At 40.8% G+C, this 18,944-nt stretch overlaps 1 protein-coding gene across 1 annotated transcript in view; it reads left to right on the top strand.

Moving 5' to 3' along the window:
- PKHD1 (PKHD1 ciliary IPT domain containing fibrocystin/polyductin) overlaps positions 1-18,944 on the top strand; it is a 455,948-nt gene that overhangs the window by 216,752 nt on the left and 220,252 nt on the right. Inside the window, 2 exon segments of the mRNA XM_007972274.3 lie at positions 3,027-3,204; positions 11,455-11,650. Coding sequence (XP_007970465.3) covers positions 3,027-3,204; positions 11,455-11,650 — 374 coding nt within the window.

The raw sequence follows: 18,944 nt of genomic DNA, 5'->3' as shown, positions 1-18,944 counted from the left end.
TTCAAGGAAATCATAGCATTTTCCCAGACCTGAGACCATTATTAGTACACATTGCTTGCATGTGCCCAGGAGAGGTTTTCTGACCACCAACTGTGTTTGTCCTCTTGGCAAATATCCTACTGATATGGGGTTGACTGTATCCAGCTCTAATAACTTAGGATCCCCCAACTGCTGATTTCTTTTTTTTATTATTATACTTTAAGTTCTAGGGTGCATGTGCACAATGTGCAGGTTTGTTACATATGTATACATGTGCCATCCAACTGCTGATTTCTTTTGAAAATAAGTTTGCAGGAAATCTCTCGACCCTCATGTGGTTTTCTAGGTAGACTTCCAAGTTGGGGAGAAATGTTGCTGCATAACCGGGTGGAGTGTTCTGCTGCATATAACACTTGTTTATTCATTCAGAAAATATTTGTTAAACTCCCACTATATGAAAGACACTTTTATTTCTTACTGTAAATCATTAACTGAAAATTCTGATTTATCAATTAGTCTCTCTTGGATTTAGGTCTTGTGATTTATTTTTCCAAGCCCATATATCTCAGTAAAAACTGCAAGGATATACTTTTGGAACCTGAAACACTTATAATCATTCTCTGTACTTGAGGAAATTTAGATATTTCTAGTGTGTTTTATTTATTGACTACAGTACCTACTATAGCCAATGTTGATATTTCTTACTTCAAACTTACCTCTTCTTATCATATTTGTTTTACACTTATGTCCCCAAAGCTTATTTTTATTTGCTAAATATAGTTGGGCCAAACTGTTACTGGACAATATGGGATTATGGGACTCATGGTTTCCATCAGGGGAAGAGAGAGCCATGATGACTGAAGGCAAATGACTGGAAATTCTAAGAAGGGAAATTTAACATTCTAAAGCTTTTGTAAAGATTACAATTTAAAACTAAATTCCATATATGGAATGTTTTCTATTTGAAGATGTGAACACCCCATAACTGAAAGAAGGGGAGGGATGAAATATGGTGGGAATTCCTGCACTGGATTGGAAATTAGAACAGATGATCTTTGTGTTCGTTCTGATTCTAAGAATATAGGTTGAGAATTGTCCATTAGTTCCAATTTAAATCCTGAAGGGGTGGCGTGGGGAAGGGTGGACAACAAACCTAAGTATCTAAAACCCAAAGGAAGGAAGACAGTTTCCACTCCTCCAAGATTTCTAAAGGTTCAGTTAATGCTGCATAGAGAAAAAGAGTAGTTCTTTCATTCCCAAATGCCCTGAGGATTTTTAATCCCTTTCATTTCATTAATTAATGGATGAAACAAGTACATTTAATCTTGCAAGAAATATGTGTCAAGTGCTACATTGCCAGGGTCAATGATCTGTACCATGGAAGGGTTTTTGGTACATTTTTAAATGACCGAATATCCTGAATAAACCTCTAGGCATTCAAGTAAGTAGTGCAGAATGGTAAATCTGGCATATTTGAAGTTCTTAAATGAGATCTAAGTAGATGTTATTGACCTTGGTGAGTGATTTATGTAGATTATGTTTCATAGTACCTACATGAGATCTGTTCTATTGTTGCCTCCATTTGAAAAAGAAATGAATCTAAAGGTTAAATAGGTTCTGAAATTTGCCCAGGTTTACACACCTACTGAGTGCCAATCTAGATTTCAGTTGATACCCATTTGGTTTCAGTGCCCAGGTGTGCAACACTAAAAAAGTTCCTTTTTGTAATATTCCATGGGCTTATAAATTGGCCTTAGATATACTCATGCCCCATCTCACTGTGAAAACCCAGTGTCCTCTTTTGACTCATTTCCCTTACTTTGAGAATTTAATTATCTGCCTGCGGCAAAATGTCACAGTTAAAGATTCTCATGAAAACTAAACCAAAGGAGGAAGAATAGTCATAATGTGTATTGATTTTTTTTTTTTTTGGCTTTTGCTTTATTTCTTTAGGTCCACTTTGTCTCTCTTTTAGGGGTCTAATCATTGGCTAAATCTACTTATGTTTTAATGAAGTCTTAAAAGTCATTTTCTGGGATGGCTGTATAGAATAAGTTGGGTAACTTGATTCACAAATTTCTAGTTCTACTTTGTGATACTCACATATTGCTTTTGCTCTACCTTGCCTCAGTTTCCTCATTTGGTAAAATGCAGTTCTTCTAGAACACTTTATATACGTTAGAAAATGTCACTGGCTGCTTTTGGAAGATCTCATCTATGCATTCTTCATTCATATAAAAAACATGATTTGGGTGCCATTGTGTGCTGGACCCTGTGCCAGGGCAGAGGATACCAATAAGAAAAGGGAAAACACCTCTAATTTATAGGTCTCATAATCTACGTTTTTAAAAAGGCAAGAACACATGGATACTGTAATAGCAGTGAGCACTAGGCATTACACAAGGCTTCAGGAGAGGAGCAGGTTGCCTCATCACTCTAGAGAAGGATGCTGAAGCGACTCCTGCTGGGCATTTTAAGCAGGACTTCTGAGAGTCTCAGCACCTAGGCGTGCCAGGTCCCAGGCCTCTGTCAATTGTTCCTCAGGTGAATATCCAGTTACCAAAAATAATGTTTTTTGCTGTTGATAAATCTGGTCCAAGGCAAAATTCTGGCCATAGACATTTCTTTGTTAAAATTGTAGTATATAGTCCTGGCTCATACACAATCATTAATATGACATTTATTAGTGGCAGAGTTTGCAGTGAGCCAAGACCTTGCCATTGCACTCCAGCACGCGCAAGAGCGAAACTCTGTCTCAAGAAAAAAACAAAGAACAAAAAGCAAAAGAACAAAAAACCTGAGAGTCACCACCTCCAGTTCACCAGGCCATTGTAATTTGCAAATGATCCAATGGCAACTTCACAATGGGTTGCTTTCACTCACACAGTGACTGCTAACACCTCCCTAGACATACAACTAAAGAGGGCCTAAGACATATATGGAGAGAATAGAAAGATGATTGCAATTGATGAAAGAGGAATGTATTGGATTCAGAATGAGCAAATAATCTTGCAACCCATCTTGTTTTCCTTTTAAAATCACCCTAGAGCTAATGCTCCTGAAGCTTCTTATGATTTAACCATGACTGACAGCAGAAATAAAACAACCACTGTCAATTATGTACGTGATACATTGTCTAACCCTCATGGCTGGATGGCTCTGCTCTTGGACCAAGAGACCTACTCATTGAGATCTGAGAAGCTTTGGATCAACAGATCTCTGCAGGTAACCCAAGGAATCCATTAGTTGGTATGCCCCATTCTCACTTGTTCTTATCTTTCTTTGTTTGAGATAATGGGTTGAAAGAGGAGCAGATTATCTCGTTATTGAAAGTCTTGGCATATTCTGATGCAGATAAAGAAAACTTCAATAGTATTTTGGCCAGATGAAAACAAGCTAAATATGAGATTTGGTTGCTTTTTAAACTTGAAAATTTTAGAATCTATTTATGTGTTATTGTGAATGCAGAATGAAAATTTAAATTTATTAATACAATGAGAAACAACCTCTACACATCTTATAGAATTGCATTTCTTTAAAAATTATTGGTTAATAGCCAATTTACCCTAGAGAGAGAGATGTTTGTAGCCAGAGAAAATGCCTTACCAAAGCATTTATACATTGCATACTGCCACCTTGTGGTCAAAGATTAACTTTCAAATAGAAGTCTGTATGAGTCCGCAAGTGGGATTGGATTAAGGGAGACAAATAACAGCAGTGAAGATAGAAATGACCATGTGGCAAGATGGCCTACTAGAAGCAGAGAGGTTCGGAGGTTCCCATCGAAAAAACAAAACAAAATCATAATAATCATGTGAAGTCTTCATTGGCAACAAAGGTATCCAGGTTCTCTTACCAAAATTGGCTAGAAGGCTGGTGTGGCCCACGGAGAAAAGGGAAGAGCAGTGTGGTGCGGTGGCCCACCTGAGAGCCACACGGGAAAAGGAACTCTGTCTCCTCCAGCCAAGGGAGGCGGTGAGTGAGCTGCTACCCAGCTGGGGAAAGTGCTTTTTCCATGGAATTGTGCAACCCACAGATCGGAAGATCCCACTCGCGAAACCACACCACCACCGGGGCCTAGCATCCTAAGCCTGGAACATGCAGATTCTTACAGCCTCTCAGCTGGAATCTGCTTAAGCCTACCAAACTCCCGGGGGGAGGGGCGACCAGCATTGGCTGCAGCTACCTGCTGTCTAAGCATTTGAGCTCCCAGTTTGGAGCTCAGGAGAGGCAGCAGCCAGCACTGGGACTTGCAACTGCCTAACAGGCTAAGTTCCGTGGGTGGGGGAAAGGCAGCATCCACTTCTATACCTCTAGGCTGCACTTTTTCCCCCGTTGGAGCCAGGGAGGCTGGATGGCTTTGTCCCAAGGCTTGTCCGGACAGCCCAACATACCGGCTGTTGCTGTCTGCAGCCAGAGTCCTCTTGGGGCCTAATTCTGACCCATCCTTCCTCAGTGGGCAGGGCTTCCCCGCAGGATCTCTGATAACTCCAGCCGGAGGCTCAGGGACAGAATTCATATCTCCGTGGGCCTGAGTCCCCGGGGAGGGGGTAGCTGCAGTCTCTGTGGACCAGCAGACTTGGCCTGTCCTCCTGGTATTTCTGAGGAATCCCGGCAGACCAGATGAGTGGGTTTCCCCGCAGTGAAACACACCCTCTCCACCAAGGGACAAAGTGCTTTGTTGGAATGGGTCCTGCTCCTCGTGCCACCAAACCGGGTGAGACCCTCCAACAGAGGTTGTCAGACACCCTATACAGGAATGATCCTACTGGCATCCGGTTGGTGCCCCTTGAGGTCAGAGGTCCCAGAAGAAGGAGCAGACACCCATCTTTGCGCTCTCCAGCCTCCTTAAGTGACATCTCCAGGCACGGGAGCAAATCAGATGAATAGGGCCTGAAGTGAAACCCCAGCAAACTGCAGCAGCCCTACAGAAGAGGGACCTGAAAGAAAAACAAACAAGCAGAAAGTGACAACAACAGCATCAACAACAACAACCAAAAGGCCCCCATAAAAACCCTATCCATGGGTCAACAGCCTCAAAGACCAAAACTAGACAAGCTCAGAAAGATGAAAAAGAATCAATGAGAAAATGCTGAAAACCAAAAAGACCAGAGTGCCTCTTCTCCTCCAAATGATCACAGCGTCTCTCCATCAAGGGCACAGAACTGGATAGAGGATCAAATGGATGAATTGACAGAAGTAGGCTTCAAAAGATGGGTAATAAAAAACTACAATGCGCTAAAGGAGTATGCTCTAACCCAATGCAAAGAAGCCAAGAACCTGGAATTGCTAACTAGAATATCCAGTTTAGAGAGGAATATAAATGACCTGATGGAGCCAAAAAACACAGCACGAGACTGTTGTGAAGCATACACAAGTATCAACAGCCAAAAAGACCAAGTGAAAGAAAGGATATCAGAGTTTGAAGACCACCTCACTGATATAAGACATGCAGATAAGAAAAAAGAATGTAAAGGAATGAACAAGGCTCTAAGAAATATGGAATTTCATAAAAAGACTGACCCTGTGATTGATTGGAGTACCAGAAGGAGACAGGGAGAATGGGAAAAAGCTGGAAAACACACTTCAGGATGTTATCCAGGAGAACTTCCCCAATCTAACAAGACAGGCCAACATGCAAATTCAGGAAATACAGAGAATACCATTAAGATACTCCATAAGAAGACCAACCCCAACTCCATGAGAAGACCAACACATAACTATCAGATTCCCCAAGGTCGAAATGAAGGAAAAACTGTTAAAGGCAGTCAGAGAGAAAGGCCAGGTCACCTACAAAGGGAAACCCATCAGACTAACAGCAGAGTTCTCGTGAGAAACTATAAGCCAATGGAGATTGGGGTCCAATATTCAACTTTTTTTTTTTTTTTTTTTTTTGAGACGGAGTCTCTCTCTGTCACCCAGACTGGAGTGCAGTGGCCTGATCTCAGCTCACTGCAAACTCCGCCTCCCGGGTTCACGTCATTCTCCTGCCTCAGCCTCCCGAGTAGCTGGGACTACAGGCGCCCGCCACCTCGCCCGGCTAGTGTTTTGTATTTTTTTTAGTAGAGACGGGGTTTCACCGTGTTAGCCAGGATGGTCTTGAGCTCCTGACCTTGTGATCCACCCATCTTGGCCTCCCAAAGTGCTGGGATTACAGGCTTGAGCCACCGCGTCTGGCCTCAACATTCTTAAAGAAAAGAATTTTCAACCTAGAATTTCATATCCAGCCAAACTAAGTTTCATAAGCATCAGAGAAATAAAATCTTTTCCAGACAAGCAAATGCTGAGGGATTTTGTTACCACCAGGCCTGCCCCGCAAGAGCTCCTGAAAGCAGCACTAAATATGGAAAGGAAAAACTGGTACCAGCCGCTATAAAAACACACCAAAATATAAAGACCAATGACATTACAAAGAAACTGCACATAGTGTGCAAAATAACCAAATTACATCAAGATGACAGGATCAAATTCACACATAACAATACTAACCTTAAATGTAAATGGGCTAAATGCCCCAATTAAAAGACACAGATTGGCAAATTGGATAAGAAGTCAGGCACCCACTGGTGTGCTGTATTCAGGAGACCCATCTTATGTGCAAAGACACACACAGGCTCAAAACAAAGGGATGGAGGAAAACTTACCAAGCAAATGGAAAGAAAAAAAAAAAAAAAGCAAGGGTTGCAATCCTAGTCTTTGATTAAACAGACTTTAACAAACAAAGATCAAAAAAGACAGAGAAGGCCATTACATAATGGTAGAGGTAACAATGCAACAAGAAAACAAGAAGAGCTAACTATTCTAAATATACATACACCCAATACAGGAGTGCCCAGATTCATAAAACAAGTTCTCAGAGACCTACAAAGAGACTTAGACTCCCACACAATAATAGTGGGAGACTTTAACACCCCACTGTCAATATTAGACAGATCAATGAGACAGAAAATTAACAAGGATATTCAGGACTTGAACTCAGCTATGGATCAAGTGGACCTAGTAGACGTCTACAGAACTCTGTCTCCCAAATCAGCAGAATATACATTCTTCTCAGAGCCACATGACACTTATTCTAAAATCGACCACATAATTGGAAGTAAAACACTCCTCGACAAATGCAAAATAACTGAAATAATAACGAACAGTCTCTCAGACCGCAGTACAATCAAATTATAACTCAGGACTAAGAAACTTACTCAAAACCACACAATTTCACGGAAACTGAACAGTCTGCTCCCGAATGACTCCCAGGTAAATAATGAAATTAAGACAGAAATAAAAAAGTTATTTGAAACCAATGAGAACACAGAGAAAATGTATCAGAATCTCTGGGACACAGCTAAAGTAGTGTTAAGAGGGAAATTTATAGCACAAAATACCCACATCAGAAAGCTAGAAAGATCTGACATCAATACCCTAACATCACAACTAAAAGAGCTAGAGAGTCAAGAGCAAACTAATCCAAAAGCTAGCAGAAGACGAGAAATAACTAAGATCAGAGAATAATTGAAGGAGATAGAGACATGAAAAACTCTAAAAAAAAAAAAAAAAAATCAACGAATCCAGGAGCTGGTTTTTTGAAAAAATTAACAAAATAGATAGATCGCTAGCTACACTAACAAAGAAGAGAGAAGAGTCAAATAGAAACAATAAAAAAAGGGTAAAGGGGATATCACCACTGACCCCACAGAAATACAAACTACCATCAGAGAATACTATAATCACGTCTATACAAATAAACTAGAAAATCTAGGAGAAATGGATAAATTCCTGGATGCACACACCCTACCAAGACTAATCCCGGAAGAAGCTGAATCCCTGAATAGACCAATAAGAAGCCTTGAAATTGAGGAAGTAATTAATAGCCTAATTAAAGCCTACAACCAAAAAAAACCCAGGACTAGATGGATTCACAGCTGAATTCTACCAAAGGTACAAGGAGGAACTGGTACCATTCCTTCTGAAACTATTCCAAACTATTGAAAAGGAGGGACTCCTCCTTAATTCATTTTGTGAAGCCAGCATCATTCTGATACCAAAACTGGGAAGAGATACAGTAAAAAAAAAAATTCAGGCCAGTATCCCTGATGAACATCATTGTGAAAATCCTCAACAAAATACTGACAAACCAAATCCAGCAACACATCAAAAAATTTATCCACCATTATCAAGTCAGCCTCATCCCTGGGATGCAAGGCTGGTTCAACATACACAAATCAATAAACATAATCCGTCACATAAACAGAACCAAAGACAAAAACCACTTGATTATTTCAATAGATGCAGAAAAGGCCTTTGATAAAATTCAACATCCCTTTATGTTAAAAACTCTCAGTAAGCTAGGTATTGATGGAACATATCTCAAAGTAATAAGAGCTATTTATGACAAATCCACAACCAATGTCATATTGAATGGGCAAAATCTAGAAGCATTCCCTTTGAAAACCAGTGCAAGACAAGGATGCCCTGTGTCACCAGTCTTATTCAACATAGTATTGGAAGTTCTGGCTGGGTAATCAGGCAAGAGAAAGAAATAAAGGGCATTCAAATAAGAAGAGAGGAAGTCAAATTGTCTTTCTTTGCAGACAACATGATTTTACATTTAGAAAACCCTATCATCTCAGCCGAAAAACTTCTTGAACTGATAAGCAACTTCAGCTTCAAAGTCTCAGGATACCAAATGAATGTTCAAAAATCACGAGCATTCCTTTACACCAACAATAGTCAAGCAGAGAGACAAATTGTGAATGAACTCCCATTCACAATTGCTACAAAGAGAATAAAATACCACCTATGAATACAGCTAACAAGCAGTGTGAAGGACCTCTTTAAGGAGAACTATAAACCACCACTCAAGGAAATAAGAGAGGACACAAACAAATGGAAAAACATTCCATGTTCATGGATAGGAAGAATCATTATCGTGAAAATGGCTATACTGCCCAAAGTAATTTATAGATTCAAATACTATTCCCATCAAACTACCACTGACATTCTTCAAAGAATTAGAAAAAATTATTTTAAATTTCACATGGAATCAAAGAAGATCCCATATAGCCATGACAATCCTAAGCAAAAGAACAAAGCTGGAGACATCACGCTACCTGACTTCAAACTATACTACCAGGCTACAGTAACCAAAACAGCATGGTAGTGATACCAAAACAGACATATAGACTGATGGAGTAGAAGAGAGACTTCAGAAGTAACACCACACATCTAAAACCATCAGATCTTTGACAAACCTCACAAAAACAAGCAATGGGGAAAGGATCTCTTTTTCAGTAAATGGTGCTGGGAAAACTGGCTAGCCCTATGCAGAAAGCTGAAACGGAACCTCTTCCTTACGCCCTATACAAAACTTAACTCAAGATGGATTAAAGACTTACATGAAAAACTCAAAACCATAAAAACCCTAGAAGAAAACCTAGGCAATACCATCCAGGCCATAGGCATGGACAAAGACTTCATGACAAAAATGCCAAAAGCAATTGCAACAAAAGCAAAAATTGACAAATGGGATCTAATTAAATGAAAGAGCTCTGCACAGTGAAAGAAACTGTCATCAGAGTGAATAAACAACCTACAGAATGGGAGAACATTTCTGCAATCTACCTATCTGGCAAAAGTCTAATATCCAGAATTTACAAGGGACTTAAACATAATTACAAGAAAAAGACAGACAACCCCATCAAAAAGTGGGCAAAGGATATGAACAGACACTTCTCCAAAGAAGTCATTTACGCAGCCAACAAACATGAAAAAAAGCTCAACATCACTGATCATCAGAGAAATGCAAATCAAAACCTCTATGAGATACCATCTCATGCTAGTCAGAATGGCAATTATTAAAAAGTCAGGAAACAATGGAAACTGGTGAGGCTGCAGAGAAATAGGAATGCTTTTATACTGTTGGTGGGAATGTAAATTAGTTCAACCTTTGTGGAAGACAGTATGGCGATTCCTCAAGGACCTAGAACCAGAAATACCATTTGACCCAACAATGCCATTACTGGGTTTGTATCCAAAGGATTATAAATTAGTCTACTGTAAAGACACCTGCACGTGTATGTTTATTTCAGCACTATTTACAATAGGAAAGACATGGAAAATGCCCATCAATGATAGACTGGATAAAGAAAATGTGATACATACACATCATGGAATACTATGCAATCATAAAAAGGAATGAGATCATGTCCTTTTCAGGACATGGATGAAGCTGGAAGCCATCATCCTCACCAAACTAACACGGGAACAGAAAACCAAACATCACATGTTCTCACTCATAAGTGGGAGTTGAACACTGAGAACATAGGGACACAGAGAGGGGAACAACACTCACCAGGGCCTATTGTGGGGTAGGAGGTGAGGGGAGGGAACTTAGAGGATGGGTCAAAACCGCCATGCAGGAAACCACCATGGCACATGTATACCTGTGTAAAAACCTGCATGTTCTGTGCCTGTATCCTGTTTTGTTCTGTACCTGTATCCTGTTTTGTTTTGTTTTGTTTTTAAGAAATAAAGAAAAAAACAAAGAAATGGCCATGAGGAAAGTGAGTACATTTTTCTGTATTTTTAAATAGCAATCCAGTGGAATTACCTAAGCTTCTTTTCATACTTTTAACACATGTATTTCTTCCTATCTTATCATACACATTCTCGCTAACAGTTGTGAGAGCCTATCTTAGGGAGACAGAAGCCCTGCCATAGTTATGAGGAATTCAGAACAGAATCACTTTTGATCTTCTCTCCATGGCTTTCAGAAAGGATGCACGCCTCTCTTTTCTTGCCTTGAGATTCCCATGAGAGCATTCTGGAGAATTTTCATGCAGTGAAAACAGTAGGATGTGCCTCTGGAGGTGGTTACCCTAGGTTTACGTCCTGACACAGCACTCTTCTGCTTTGTGATATGGGACAAGCTACTGAACCTTTGCCTGCCTCAGTTTCCTCAACTGTAAAAATGGGACAGTAAGAGTAACAATGACGGGGATGCCTTTTGAGGACTGAATAGTGCTGATTGCCTAGGAAATGCTCCCACAATGTTAGCTATTACTGTGATAAATGGATGACATGCCTATTATTGCCTGTCGCTTCAAGTCGTGGGAAAAGCTGGAAAGGAATTCTAGACCTGGCCTTGTCTCTTCTAGCTGTTTGACCTGAGACAAGTCAATTCGCATGTCTGGGCCTTGGCTTTCTCCTCTGTTAATTGAGATTGTTAAACGAGATGAACCTTATGGCGTCTTTCAGTCTTCATAGTCTGATTTCGTAGCTCTAGTTATGAACTTTTTATGAAGTAGGTTTAAGTAGGCCCATTTCCCACAAGAAAAGTACAATCTGGGTCTAAACTGTATGATTTCTAAACTACTCCATCTGCGTTCTTTGTAGTTGTTTTGGCAGGGGGGTGTGGTGGAGTAGGTGGAATGATGGGGTTCCTTACTAAATGAGCGTATTGTGTTTTTCTTTCGCTTCAAGTACTCAGCAACCTTTGACAACTTTGCTCCTGGTAATTACCTACTGCTGGTGCACACAGATTTGCCGCCTTACCCTGACATCCTCCTAAGATGTGGGAGTCGAGTGGGTCTGTCCTTTCCGTTTCTTCCATCACCAGGCCAGAACCAAGGCTGTGACTGGTTCTTCAATAGTCAGTTGAGGCAACTCACCTACCTGGGTAAGTATCCAGTTGGATGAATGTTTTGAGAGCACGTAGTCAGAAATCGCCAATCACCCTTCAATTCCAGACATTTGTACTGTGAAGTGCTGAGGAACTGAAAGGGTCGGCTGTGTGTTATGGTTGAGTGAGTGTGCACTGAAGTCCGATTGCCTGGATTTAAATCCCAGCTCCAACACTCACCAGCTAGAGCATACGCAGAGCCTCTCTAAGGCTCAGCCTCCTCCTCTATAAAGAAGTATGACCATAGGGCCTACCTCAAAGGAGAGGAAAGGAAATAAAGAATAATATGTAAAATTCTTGAGCAGAAGGCCTAGCCCACAAAAAATGTTTACTAGACATTGGTAGTTATTATTAATAATATCTAATAATTCGTATTAGGGCAGTGTCGTATTTGTTTATAGTGAAACAACTGCACATGTAAAGATAGGTGCCTGTGCTTTAGTCCAGGAGTTTGAGACCAGCCAGGGCAGCAAAGCGAGACCCCATCTCTCAAAATAAATAAATAAATAAATAAATAAATAAAAATAGCTGGGTATGGTGGCATGTGCCTGTGGTCGCAGCCACTTGGGAGGCTAAGGTGGGAGGATCAATTGAGGCCAGGAGTTTGAGACCAAGGCAACAGAGTGAGACCTAATCTCTACAAAAACATTAAATAAATTAGCTGGGTGTGGTGGCGCATGCTTGTAGTCTTAGTTACTTGGTAGGCTGAGGTGGGAGGATAGCTTGAGCCCAGGAAGTCAAGCCTGCCATGAGCCATGAGCATGCCACTGCACATCAGCCTGGGCAACAGATTGAGACCCCATCACAAAAAAAAAAAAAGAAAAAGAAAAAAATTAAAAAATGGATGGCTGATTATCACCATTGATATGAGGAACAGTAGAGAGACCCAGGTAGACAGTACCAATGCAGAGAGAGAGACTGAATTAAGACAGAAGTTTACGTAGAAGGTGAGAAGGAAAACTTTTGATGAGAATCTGAGGTCAGGAAGATGAGTAGCATGGAGGGCTGATATAAGCACCAGGGTTGGGCTGTGTCTGTTTTATGTCAAGATTAACATGAGGATGAAGGAATCAGGAACCCTGCTGTGACTGCAGAGTCACAGAGGCCAAAGGTTTTCCCTTATCTTCTTACTGTGCATGTTTCACAAGATCCCAGTGTGAGAGTCAGGACCATCCACTTTTTTGATTTCCTGGAGTTTATTTCATACTCCTTTTCTATACCATGTCAGTATTGGTCACTCTGAGCACCATGGTACCTGCTTGTTCCAATCTCAGCTCACTGTGAGGCCACTTCTTACATTAAAAAGGAGAATCTGGCTAAATAGGTCTCAAGAGTGACAATTTTGTTTTAAATTGCTCTTGGTAGATCCTGGTCAAATCCAGGGGATCTTATTAGCATAAAAAGTTCTAGGCCCTGCCACAAGCCCAAGGTGGCCATAGATTTAGAGGGCAAGGCAATGATCCCGAGTCCATCCCTTGCCTCTCTCACTTGTGCCTAACCATAAGTCAAGTGAGTCTGACCTACAGGCGAGCCCCAGAACTGTTAAATTTTAATAGCACCAGAGAGGAGAGTCTGGTGCTCCCTTGGTATTTTTTTATGTCTTTGACAAAGTGATTGTTGTATATTTTATTTGCACTGAATTGTACCATTCAAATTTTATTTCTGATTTGATCCATTCATAAATGTAACCTAAAACTATAAAAACTTGAGATGGACAGATATTTCTGAGATTTTTTATCACTTCAGCTAAATACAGCCATAAATAAGAGTAAATAGTTGCCATTAACTTTATGGCTAGTCACTTGATATGTATTCTGGAACAAAATTTTAATTTGAATTGCTCTCTTTCCATTACTTAGCCTGCTTCTGAAGAGGCTGTCTTGTCCATGGGTCATATTCTGTTCATGAACTGCAAAATAATTTGAATACTCAAATAAGCTAAACATAATAAAAACCATTTACGGTAGAAAGAGAAAAAAATCAAATCATGCAGCTGTAGATTTTCTTCCCTTATGATAGCATTATTAATTGAATTAATAGCAAGTTGTACGATTATATATACACATATTATATAAATGCATATCTGTGTAAATAGCTGTGTGAATCTACATGTGTGCTTATATGTAGATGTACATCTGTATCTGTACATATGTATGATGTAAATGAATGTCTTAGTATAAAACATTTCTATTAGGGAGATAGCCTTTATTAATTTTAAAAAATTATTCGTATTGGAATATCCTAGTATCTCCTCCTTCGAATATTAGTTAGAAAAGGAATAAGAAGTCACAGAGGATTTGTTGAATGTTTAATAAACTTGGAGACTCTTGCTTCTTGAAGGGATTCCCCATAGGACCTTTTATGGTCATTGGTGCCTCCTTTATCCTCTGAGTGTATGGAGTATATACTTGACTAGAGCCACTTCTATTCTCATTTCTGGGCTGTGACAGTGACGGTATGAGGACTCAGGAGGAACTGAGGCTCACCCTGCTCCTCCATAGCAGTGCACCACGTGGCTATACTGGGTTGTGTAAATGTAGCTGTAATTTTGGATGTCATCTGTGTAAAGTTTATAAGATCTTTAGCAAGGTGGTGATTAGGCTTCCATGTTTTCCATATACCTGACTGCATTTCCCAGTGCCATAATGGTAGTTGCTGTTGTTGGTACCCGAGCAAGAGCCCAAGAAGTAGAGTTTCAGTTCTGTGTTGTGCATTTTATATATTGATTAGATTGTAACTTTCACTTAATTGTTTTTTTCAGACCATTTGACTTTATAGAACCATGACTGGGATAATTTGCATAAAATACATTTAATTTACGCAGATAGTGTAAGTCAAGACCACATAGTCTATGTGGACATATTCCTGGGATGAAAAGCATGGGAAATGTATGTATACAGAAGTTTATTTTATTGTGGGGAAGCTGCTTGATCTCTATCATGGCCACAGAATTCCATGTTAGATTTTTTTCGAGGGGTGTGGCTCCTTTTCTTGGCTGGCATTTCATTCAGAGTGCTGCTTCACTGACAATCAACTGAATTTTCATTCACTGGTTGACCACTTCTAAGTGGGCCATCATTTGTATTGTTTTAACCACATCCCCAGGATAGGAAGCTTTAGAAAAAATCGCAATTATCTTCATTTCCTCTGTTTGGCTGCTGCGTGCATGATTTAAGATACCTGACTCATCTTTGACCCAGCTGAGAGTGGAAAAAACCTGAACCCAGGCATTCTAGCGCCTGGCTGTGGATCTCTCCACTAGAGTGTGCTGCCCACTAAATAATCGTGGATCACTGACCAGAAAGGATGGCGGGGGTGCTAGGCAGGGTTGTGGGAGAACGCTTCTCAAGGATTCCCAGTGAGAAAGAAAAAAATCCTACACATACAATATGTTTTGACCCTTGCGTTTTTCTTTTCTACCAAGGCAAGTTTTGCCTTTGTTCAGCAAACATCTTCACGGAGTTTTTTTTTTGGAAAGCGCATGGCCAGCGCTTGCGGCTTAGGGTTTTAATCAGTGGCTGGCTGGTTATTTTACCTGGGGCATGGCGTTATAATTGCTCCATGCCTCAGTGGCTTTATTTACACAGCAAGGTTAAGAAAATACTTACTTGTCTCTTGGAATTGTGGCACAAAACACCCAAATATATTCAAGTGTGGTTAGTGTGCCATGTTACTTCACAAACATTTTCCTGATAGACTATTTCTCTAGAAGTTTTCTTTCTTTAGAAGATTAATAATATCCTGTATCATGAGCTCAGTGTATATGTTATAACCTTTCTGAAAGGGTCTCCCTCTATTTTCTTTAAGTAGATTTTTGTGAGATAAATGAGATTCACAATAATATGACATATATGATATACTCTTCCCGTGATTGAAATCTGATGCCACTTTAGCAATTGCTAGCCACAGAATAAGATAACCTCATTCACTGAAAAAGATCTGTTAGGGAGATTGGTTCGTGTTGCCCTTCTAAAGCCACTGAGAATTTTGCCCAAGGAGCTACTTACAAAACAGACCACAAATGAAGTACCTTGTGTGCGCTATTGTTTGTGTTAGGATGCTGCAGGAGCAATATTTGATGTGATAAACTATTATGAATATGATGAACTGTTATTGCGTATCCCAACTGTAACTTCTATGCCATGCTTGGGAATGGGTATGAGTGTAGAACAAGTGTTCTTTTATATTTGCGAAGTTGGGAGAAAAATCCAGCAAGCCCATTTTTCCCTTCATGTGATCTGATGCACTGACTGCTCATGTCTCTGCCTTACAGAGCCAGTTTCCCACTGCCTCTTCTTTCCCTGCTGTTTTTTTCCAAGGATGTTTCAGTTCATGGTGAACTATTTTTATTTTTTAGTTACATTAATGCTATGAAATAATTAGTCAGCTAATTAATCTGGTTTACAAGCTTTGTAGGATTCTTCAGCTGTCAGTCAGGCCCAGGCCTGAGGCCTACATCGAGTCTCAGCTCTCTTGCCCATGTGATTCCTGTTGCCATGGCTACTGGCTACATCTGCTGACACCCCACTCTCTATTTATTGCTTAATTAAGAATTTCACGCTCAGCCCTTATCTGCCTCTAAGAACAAGCGCACACTGTTAAGAAATTCCAAATTTAGGCCCAGGCACAAGGAGAGCCTTTCTTATGGGCTTGGCTGTATGGAGCCTCTCTAACGATCCTCTCGGCATCCCAGCCGCCACCCTTCAATCAAAAATCATTAAATGGGGCAGAGATAATGAGCATGTAGCATATCAAAAGAAGGATGTTTGCTTGGTCCAAAGGAGGAAAAGCTGCTCGACCCCATGCTCAGCTCCACTTCAAAGGCAGAGGAGACCTCTCAACACTGGGGCCTGATAATGCCTCATTTGTTCTTGGCTTGACTTATGCAAAAGGTCTGGTATGTCAGAGTCCAATCTCACAGACGTGGGTTTCCCCCACCTCTTGCCTCCACCTCCACCAGCCCCCACCCCGGCCTTCCGCACACTCCTGTGTCAGCACTTAGGCAGCTGGGTCCCCCAAAGCATCAGAGGGAGCGTATAATCACTGACTCTCAATTCACAATGGCCACTTGTAGGGGGGTGGCCAGGAGGAGGTCTTCATCACAATAGGAACACAATTATTGCAGCTGCTAGGGAGGGCTATGCTTCTTCCTGTAGAAATAGAATAGGACTTGCCCAAAACAGGAGGAGAAGACTGGAGGGAGGTGCGGGGGAGGTTGAGAGGGGTGGAGAAAACAATCTTGAGTTGATTATTCATAATCTGACTCTTGGAAGCCCGATGCAGAGTCAGTGGGGTTCCAGCAGCTGCTCGCACACAGCCTTCTTCTAATAATTGTACATTCTGTCAGGGGTCAACTTACTTTTGACCCTGTCCTTTTATATTGGTAAAAGGCTCTTTAGGGCAAACTGTTGGGTTGTGGCAGGGTGCATTAAACACTCACAGCCCCTTCCCCTAGCTTGATCTCCCTCCCGACCAGCAGCCGGTGATAAATTCATATCAGATGCTGTGCCATTCACAGTTGCCCTCCCGAGTTCACACAGCCCCCACTCATGCCACAGAGATGCAGCCGAGCTGGGACGTTGTGTGAGGCGGCAGCTGAGAAGGTCTGCCTGTGAGGCTGAGGCTCCTGCTGCACCACCACCTTCTGATCTGACTGAGAAAAAAAGGACATGTCTAGCCAGGCTGGCCAACACTTGTGTCCAAATGTCCCCCTCACCATGAATAAAGGGCAAGAGGGCCGTGCATGGAAAGGCAGATGGACTTTATTGTGTGTGCCAAGTTGCCTAGAAGAACTCAGGTCTGTCTCATCACACAGATGGGTCAGAAAAGATGCTGTTAACTTGGGAGATCCTAAAAAATCAGGAGTGCTTTCCTGGGTTTGAGCCTAGGCTCCTGATCCTGTCTACCACTGCCCAGGTTTCCTTTCCTCAATGCAACAAGGGCCCTGGAGTCAAGCAGGCTGCTTGCATAGATCTTCTCTTCTTCAGCTAGTCTAGAAGACTCCCTGCAAATCCTGGAGAAAGAATTCCTTTAGGATCTAAGGAGGAGAGTGGCGTCAACTGGCTCCCCTGACCTCTTCGGGAAGATTTTGTAGGAAGAGCAGAATCAGAATCTTTTCGCAACTCTGCAGCCATTCCCATGCTGAGCCCCTCTAAGGCAATCCACAGCATTCTAGTTAATAAACTAATTTACATTCTTATGAAAAACTCATTCCCAAAGATCCCCATGGATTTTTACCAGTAATGTAGAGAACTGACTTCAGGGAACTGCTCTAACCTTCATGGCAAAAATACAGGTAATGGAACAGAGGCTGGGGATGTGAAAAAGGATTTTGCCTCTTGGTTGGAAACAACTTCTCCAAAAGGAAAAGGCAGGAAGAGAGGGAGAAAAGGAGGAAAGGAAAGGAAAGGAGAGGAGAGGAGAAGAGAGGAGAGCAAAAGAGGGGAGAGGAGAGGAGGGAAGAGGAGAGGAGAGAAGAGAGGAGAGGAGAGGAGAGAAGAGGAGAGGAGGAGAAAGGAGAGGGAAGGGAAGGAAACTTAGAATCAAATACATCTTTTAGGAATCTCTCAGGTTAAGGAGTTAATTCTCCACAATGCTGAGTTGCTAGCCTTAATTCACACAGGTCTTAGGTGGCACAACCAGTATTCAAACAGCTTTTCTGACTGTAGGTTCAGTGCTTTTTCTAGTATACCATCTTTTCTTTTTTTAAATCTGAGCTTATACACCTAACCTTATAAAACAACTCTTCTTCTTTCAATTTATAAGAAAAAACAATACTTAGTTACACTGTACTTCCTGAACTTTAGATATTTTAGTACCATTTTCATAATTGTGTCATATCCTTATACCTCTTGTCTGATTATTTACTTAATATTTTTCCTAAATCAATTTCTACACTGTCTGATTTTTAAAACCTTTTCTTAGTAATATCCGTGAAATCATGGGTTTAATGGGTTAGTTGTTTTTTCTAAAAATACACTACAATGTATACATACTAAAATGAAACTTTTTATGCCTCTCAAATAACCACTGTACATTTTACATCTTGGGAATATGATTTGGTCTGTAAGAGTTTGATATAATTGATAAAAATTAAGAATTGTGAAGTAAGGATCTTTTCCATCTGGGTGTCACTCTTCACTTGGTAAGAACACCTGTTCCTGAGAACAAACAATATTTTGAGAGTATAGTATGAGAAAATTTGTTTAGTTCCTTACATTTGTGTTTTTTTTGCCTCCTGGGTAAACAGCTGAAATGCTTATTCCCAGGACGCTCCTGAGAAGTTCGGGCT

Source organism: Chlorocebus sabaeus, chromosome 17 (assembly GCF_047675955.1).
Source record: "Chlorocebus sabaeus isolate Y175 chromosome 17, mChlSab1.0.hap1, whole genome shotgun sequence".
In the NCBI taxonomy this organism is placed as follows: domain Eukaryota; kingdom Metazoa; phylum Chordata; class Mammalia; order Primates; family Cercopithecidae; genus Chlorocebus; species Chlorocebus sabaeus.
This window is presented reverse-complemented; position numbering and strand designations above follow the sequence as displayed.